Here is an 8,005-nt window from a genome sequence, read left to right on the forward strand (position 1 = left end):
ACGTGTGTGTTGTGTGTTTTTTTAAATTTACAAGCAATACGTTTTGAATACATTATATTAAAACTCATTTTTCCTCTGCTGACTAGTATTTCAGACTCTTAATACACAGGAGTAAATGTCTTTGCAAGGACTACTGGTGGCACAACAGTTTACCGCTTGGGTGCTAACTGAAAGTTGGTGGTTCGAATCTACCAGCGGCTTCTTGGGAGAAAGACCTGGTGATCTGCTCCTGTAAAGATTACAGCCTAGAAAACCCTATGGGGCACCTGTGCTCTGTCACACGGGGTCGCCATGAGTTGGAATTGACTTGATGGAACTTAAGAACAACAATATTAATGAGGCAAGCATTTCATCTGAAAAACTTAAAAATAATACGCCACGAAGCACACAACCTGTCTGAAGTCTGACTTTAGACTTATTTACAGAGATTGTCACTTTACTTAGACCCAGTTTCCCAGCTGACAGTTTTGTTTTCCAGTAACTAGTAAGGAGCCTTGGTGGCACAACAATTAAGCCCTCAGCTGCTAACCCAAAGGTTGGTGGTTCGAATCTACCCAGCAGCTCCATGGGAGAAAGACCTGGCGACCTGCTCCTGTAAAGATTACAGCCTGGGAAACCAGATGGGGCAGTTCTGCTCTGTCACATGGGGTCACTGTGAGTCGGAATCGACTGGACGGCACCCAACAACAACTCTAGGTACAGAACATGCTACATGCTGAAGACATAGAGTTTCTCGAACTCTGGACAGTGTTAGGAAAATGTTTCTTCAGTAGCATAGTAAAGATGAGCAATTAACTACACTGTTCCTTCTGAAAGGAAGGAAAGACATTTGAGGCCCAACTTTATTATTTCTTCTTTTTTTGTAAAAAAATCAGTCAATAAATTAATGGAAGTTAGATGGAATGTTGCCTAAACATTCCTTTCTAAGCGTCACGTATTTTTTTTTTTATGTAGAAATTATATTTACCGTTTCGTGTCTGTTTCCAGATGAACTGACTAAAAGCCATTGTTTTGGAGCAATTATGGTATTAAAGTTCTGAGTTAAGTCAGCCCAGAACACTAAAAATAATACAAACAAATTCCTTCAGGCGATGAGCATTTTCACTTCCAAAGAGCATGGAAATGTTTTCCTCTGTGAAGCTGAGGAGACGTGATTTATGGGTGCATCGTGGTGGAAGTGTTTCTGACAGGATTCCCAGAGTTTTAGGGGAAACGTGGGTGATCTACAAGGACGAGTCTCCAGGAAAAGCAATTTCCCTTTGACACGCTGCCTTTTTATTACTTTCCTTGATGAACACAGCGCTGACCTCTCCAGAGAAACAGCAGCTAATTTGCAACAGCCCCATAAAATGCAACAAAACGGATTCAAAAGTGGATTTGTCTGGGCCTTGATTTTTATAACCAAAGCCAAACCCAGTTCGAGTCAATTCCGACTCATGGCGAACCCATGTGTTACAGAGTAGAACTGCCCCAGAGGGTTTTCTTGGCTGTAATCGTTACAGAAGCAGATCGCCAGGCCTTTCTTTCGCGGCACCGCTGGGTGAGTCCAAACTGCTGACCTTTAGGTTAATGGTCGAGCACAAACATTTGCACCACCCAGGGACATCCATGCAGGTCAGAGGAAGGATCTGGCTCTAAACGGATCATAGAGGCGGAGACTGGCTGAAGCAGTGTGGTCTCCTGGCAGACCTGCAGTTTGCATTTCCTCCGCTGTGCTCACATGCAGGGAAGATGGGAAGACGGTGCGACTGTGAGTTTCCAACATGTCCGCTTTCCTTCAACACCTGCTTCTGCTTTGGAAGGTGATACCCCATGTGATTCAGAGCCACTGTTGCCATCATCATCACCGAGAAAGGCTCTGGAAAATTAAACCGTCTGCATGAACAGACCCCGCCGTGCGTGGGGGGCGACAGTGCTTTTCATTTCCACGTTCTCTATCAGACTTCCGAAGATCAGCCAGGCTTAATTTGTTAAATTCTGTCATAGACCCTAACGCCCATAAAGGCAATAATTAGATTTATTTAAGCGTCTTCTGCCTACAGCATGGAGTCCCTGGGTGGGGCAAAGGCTTAACGCACTCGGTGCTGCCTAAAAGGTTAGCGATTTGAATTCATCCAGAGGTGCCTCGGAAGAAAGTCTTGGCAATCTACTTCTGAAAAATCAGCCACTGAAAACCCTCTGGAGCACAGCTCTGCTCTGACACACATGGGGTCGCCATGCGTCGGAGTGACGCCAGAACAACTGGTTTTTTATTTTTCCTACAGCAGATCTCACTTTAGGACGAGATTTTAATAAGCACAATTTAAATATAACTTCATGTTTTGAATAACTCACTCAGTCTTAAGCTTTTCTTTTCTGCCTAGTTTTTTTTTTTTTATAAATCTGAAAGTCTCATATCATTGGTGGTTTCTTAAATGAAAAGAAAACTGTCCAAAAATATTCTGCTTCCTCAGTACAGACGGGTGTGTGGGAATGGTGTTTGTCATCTGAAGTCACCAAACAAATTTGGATTTTCTTTTTTAATGTTGAAGTAACAGTTCTGTGTCAGCGAGAACTACGAGTAAACAAGTGTGCCTGGAAGAACTGGGAGTGTCTCCTTCCTCAGGAACTCACAACTTACGAGAAACATTTTAAGTTTTCAGCTGGAAAGGCTCCAGTTTTGGCTCATCTTGCTTGTTTGTTTTGTTACTTGCTTGCCCTTGAATCAGTTCAGACCCACTGCGACCCCGCGTGTGCAGAGTAGGACTGCTCCGTGGGGTTTTCAAAGCCTGTCTTCCCAGGGGCTTCTGGGTGGACTCAAGCCTCCAAACCTCCCGTCAGCAGCCAAGCGGGCTGGCCACAGGCACCCCTCAGGGACGTACCTAATACTTGTTGCTCACTGCCGAGAGCCAGTTCCGACTCACGGCGACCCCACGTGTGCAGAGTAGAACTGTGCTCCGTAGGGTTCTCAAGGCTGTGACCTTTCAGAAGCAGATGGCCAAGCCTTCCTTCTGAGATGCCTCTGGGTGGGTTCAAACTGCCAGCCTTTCAGCTGGTAGCTGAGTGCCTGTGTGCGCCACGCAGGGATTTTCTGCCCTGTACAGCTTTTCCGAGACTGCCAGGTGAATCTAATGCTGGCTTTGCTCTTCCCAGGTAGACACCACCCTGTCTCAGTTTACGGACCCGAATGTCTACCTGTGGGATGTCCACCACAGCAAGCGGCTCATTAAAGTGGACGGGGTGATGGCCAAGAAGAGGACATCCTATTGTGTCGACTTTGCTGCCATCCGGCCCCAGATCGCCTTGCTCCAGGAGACGCACGTGACACATTTCCACTTCTCCCTGGATTGGGCCCTGGTCCTCCCCTTGGGTAACCAGTCCCAGATCAACCACACGGTCCTGCATTACTACCGCTGCCTGGCCAGTGAGCTGGTCCGTGCCAACATTACCCCAGTGGTGGCCCTGTGGCAGCCGGCGGCCCCGCACCAAGGACTGCCAGCACCCCTGGCCCAGCGTGGAGCCTGGGAGAACCCCCATACCGCCCTGGCTTTTGCAGAATATGCCAGACTGTGCTTTAACCATCTCGGCCACTCTGTCAAGTTCTGGATCACCATGAACCAGCCATCTACAAGGAACATGACCTACAGTGCCGGGCACAACCTCCTGAGAGCCCACGCACTAGCCTGGCGTATGTATGACGGAAACTTCAGGCACGCTCAGAAAGGCCAGATAGCCATAGCGTTGCAGGCCGACTGGATAGAGCCGGCCTGCCCTTTCTCCCAGAAGGACAAAGAAGTGGCCGAGAGAGTTCTGGAATTCGACATTGGCTGGCTCGCCGAGCCCATTTTTGGCTCTGGAGATTACCCACGTGTCATGAGGGACTGGCTGAGCCAGAGAAACAATTTCCTTCTCCCGTATTTCACGGAAGATGAAAAAAAGTTGATCCAGGGCTCCTCTGACTTTCTAGCTTTAAGCCATTACACCACCATCCTTGTCGACTGGGAGAAGGAAGATCCAGGGAAGTACAATGATTACCTGGAAGTGCAAGAGATGACCGACATCACCTGGCTTAACTCACCTAGTCAGGTGGCCGTGGTGCCCTGGGGGTTACGCAGGGTCCTGAACTGGCTGAAATCGAAGTACGGAGACCGTCCCATGTACGTAATTGCCAATGGAGTTGATGATGATCCCCAGGAGGTGCAGGACGGGCTGAGGGCACATTACATACACAGCTACGTAAATGAGGCTCTGAAAGGTAAGGGGCCGACGCGACCGGCCAGATTCTGACTCTTGGCGACCCCACGTGTGTCACAACAGAACTGTGCTCCATAGGGTTTTCAGTGGCCGATTTTTTGGGAGTAGATCACCAGGCCTTTCTTCTGAGGTGCCCGTGGGTGGACTCAAACCACCAACCTTTTGGTTAGCAGCCGAGCACGTTAACCAACCACTTGCCCCACCTGCTGTTGTTAGGTGTTGTCCACTCGATTCCAACTCACACCAGCCCCATGTTTCAGACAAGAACTGCCCCATAGGATTTCCTAGGCTGTAATCTTTATGGAAGCAGATTGCCAGATCTTTCTTCTGCAGAGCCTCTGGGTAGGTTCAAACTGCCAGCCTTTTGGGTAGCAGGCGAGCACTTAACCATCGCGCCACCAAGGTTCCTTTTGCACCACCTACTACTTGATGCAAAAACCCAAACCCATTGCCGTTGAGTCGATTCCAACTCATAGCAACCCATTAGCACAGCGTAGAGCTGCTCCATAGAGTTTCCAAGGAGCAACACGTGGATTCAAACTGCCGGCCTTTTGGTTAGCAGCCATAGTTCTTAACCACTGCACCACCAGGGCTCCTGCTACCTGATAGAAACTCTTAAACATAATTACACGCTGTCACCCTCACAGCAAAGCGCTGTCCATTCCTTGCTCCACTGAAAAAGTCTGAGAGACATAGAACACCTTCCCCAGGGATAAAGGAGTTTAGCTGAAAGGGAAAAATCCCTCGCGCCTACTCTGGATGGATAAAAACAGGGGCCAGCTTGTCTTCCATCAGATGATTTCCATCTCAGCAGCTCTACTGATCCACGTGCAGAAGGTTTCACCCGAGTACATCACAGTAGATTTAATTATGTAGACGGACTGCTAACTGTAGCTCAATACTTGTCTGGATATTTGCGTATTTGTCTTTGCATGTTTGCTGTTGTTGGGTGCCCTTGAGTCGATTCCGACCCGTAGCGACCCCATGTGACACAGTAGAACCGCCCCATAGGGTTCTCTAGGCTGTCATCGTTACAGGAGCAGATCGCCAGGTCTTTCTCCAACTGCTGGATGGGTTCAAACCGCAGAACTTTGGGTGAGCAGCTGAGCACTCAACTGTTGCACCACCAGGGCTCCTTGTCCTTGCATAAAGGAGCCCTTTAAACTTATATCTAATTTAGTCTGCAGTGTTATTCAGTGGTATTGAAAATTTCCCTGATGCACCAAAGCTATGCAAAATGATGTGTTGTGCCCAAAATATTTTAATAACTAGTCTCCTGTCCTTTTTTTCATTTGTTTAGCTTACGTATTGGATGGTATCAATCTTTGCGGATACTTTGCTTATTCGTTGAGTGACCGCACCGCTCCCAAGTTTGGCCTCTATCGTTACTCCGCGAATCAGTTCGAGCCCAAACCGTCCGTGAAACATTACAGGAAAATCATTGACAACAGTGGCTTCCCAGGCCCCGGGAGTCTGGGAAGATTCTGTCCGGAGCAATTTACCGTGTGTGCCGAGTGCAGCTTCTTCCACACCCGGAAGACTTTACTAGCTTTCCTAGCTTTTCTATTCCTTGCTTTTATTATTTCACTTTCCCTTATTTTTTACTACTCGAAGAAAGGTCGAAGAAGTTACAAATAGTTCTGGACATTTTCCTATTCATTGATTTTGAAATAAGTATGCACACTCATGAGCTGTTCGCCATTTACACCTTATGGTGTCATGAAACTGTAGATTTCCTGTATCTCAGCTTTAGAAAACCTTCCTGCAAGGTGCAGGGCAGAGGTTTGAAATGAGCACCGTGTTGTTGTCAGGTGCCGTCAAGCTCATCGCTGTCTCAGCGATCCCGTGGGACAGAGTAGAACTGCCACATAGGTTTTTAGGCTGTAATCTTTACCGGAGCAGATCGCCAGGTCTTTCTCCTGTGGAGCCGCTGGGTGGCTTCGAACTGCCTATCTTTCAGTTAGTGGAGTGTTTAACCGTTGTGCCACTGGGGCACAGGTGATTATAAATTATTGAATACTGTTGATGATGACTGGGTTTGTTCTCTTTTAGGGGGATTAAAAAACGGACAGGGACCATCATTTCTGTAACGTATTCTCCTAAAGGCATGGAAAATGGAAACCATACCAATGCAAACTTTCACAGAAACTGACTGACAAGCTTAAGAATATTTTCACCCGCGCCTGTTTCTAAATTTAATGTTTTCATTGCAGGACTAATCGCAAATGTTAGAATAAAAAGTTAAGCCCCCAATCTCCCCACTGCCCTGATAATTCCTAATGCCTAAACTTCTCTGGAACCAAGCTTCCCGTGAGAAAGATGGCAGATACTGGAGAGATGCCAAAGGACCCGAGGTTGGAAGGTTTCACTGAAAAGCAGTGTTGCTGTCAAAGGCCGCTGATATTGACATATGTAAGTGGTCAGTGGTATACTTAGCAGAGAACCTTACAGACCCTCATTTGCTGTGACTTTCGAGGTGCTCTCTAAGGCTTGGGTCCTTTAAAACCCAAAACCAAATCCATTGCCATCTAGTGGATTTCAACTCATGGTGACCCCTGTGTTAGAGAGCAGAACCTAGCTTCATAGGGTATTCTCGGCTGTGATCCTTGGTGGTGCAGTGGTTAAGCACTCGGCTACTAACTGCAAGGTCGGCAGATCGAACCCACCCGGAAGGTCCGTAGGAGAGAGATCTGACAGTCTGCTTCGGTGAAGACGACAGCCTAGAATACCCTGCGGGGCAGTTCTACTCCGTCTCATGGGCTCACTGTGAGTAGAAATCAACTCAGCGGTGCCTAACAATAACGGCAGCAGCAACAACCATTTCTGTGGAAGCAGATGGCTAAGCCTTTCTTCCAGGGCACCGTTGGCTGGTTCAAACCACCAGCCTTGAGCCCAAACCATTTGCGTCACCCAGAGACCTTGTTTGGGTCTTTTAGGGCTTTGTTCCATTGGCATCTCGTTGAGGGCCTGCACATAGGAGACTTTTGATAAATGTCTGCCGAACAATAAACATGGATCATAGATGCTGGGCTCCTCGGGAGGCATAAACAGGTGGTGAGATGCACTGTATTGCGTGGTTCTCGGGACGGGGCGCTCATTACGAGCAACCTTCTGATTTCTTTGATTATAAACCCTTTTATTCTGGAGCAAACCTTGGAATGAGGTGACCTTCCTTGAGAGAATAAGAACAAACAAGAACTCGTCGATTTTCTAGTGTTTAGAACGTGCCAACTTCTTTGAATTTATAGTTTGTAAAATTCTTAATAGGTTCAAGCAGTCTGGTCTGATGAGACTGGATGATTTGTTCTGTGATCCCCCAGGCCCATTTTATCTTGCTGCTACTTTTGTGGAACTAGCTTGGAGCTAGTTTGGTTTTGAACGGATACGCTACACATACTACTGATTTCCTGAAGGGGCTAATCAGGTCCTGTCCTTGACAGTCCCTTCAGAAACCCTGCTGATCTGAGGACAGGGGCATCTCTCTCTTTTCTTTGGAGTTGAGATGATCCGAACGTTCATTTTACAGATAAGCTTGTATTGTGTCAGGTGAGCCGTATAATAACAAACCTCGCTGAAGCAGGGTGAGACTGTCCGGTAAATTACTGTGCTGGATCCTATGTCATCTGTAGAGGTGGTATGATTTTTTTTTCCCATGAAAAACAAGATTTTGGTGGCATTCTCTTAAAAATCAGACTTATTATTAAAATCAGAGACAGGAAAAACAATAGTTGATGTATGTATTTTTCTGATTATAAGAGTAATATATGTTCAG

General features: G+C 47.0%; 1 protein-coding gene across 1 annotated transcript in view; it reads left to right on the plus strand.

The window, feature by feature from the left end:
• Positions 1–5,871, plus strand: part of KL (klotho) — a 55,394-nt gene extending 49,523 nt beyond the window's left edge. Inside the window, exons 4-5 of the mRNA XM_004386037.1 lie at positions 3,133–4,234; positions 5,534–5,871. Of these exons, the coding sequence (XP_004386094.1) occupies positions 3,133–4,234; positions 5,534–5,871 (1,440 nt within the window). The remainder of the gene's footprint in view (positions 1–3,132; positions 4,235–5,533) is intronic.
• Positions 5,872–8,005: the final 2,134 nt, after the last annotated feature.

This window comes from Trichechus manatus, unplaced genomic scaffold, assembly GCF_000243295.1.
Source record: "Trichechus manatus latirostris isolate Lorelei unplaced genomic scaffold, TriManLat1.0 scaffold00153, whole genome shotgun sequence".
Lineage (NCBI taxonomy): Eukaryota > Metazoa > Chordata > Mammalia > Sirenia > Trichechidae > Trichechus > Trichechus manatus.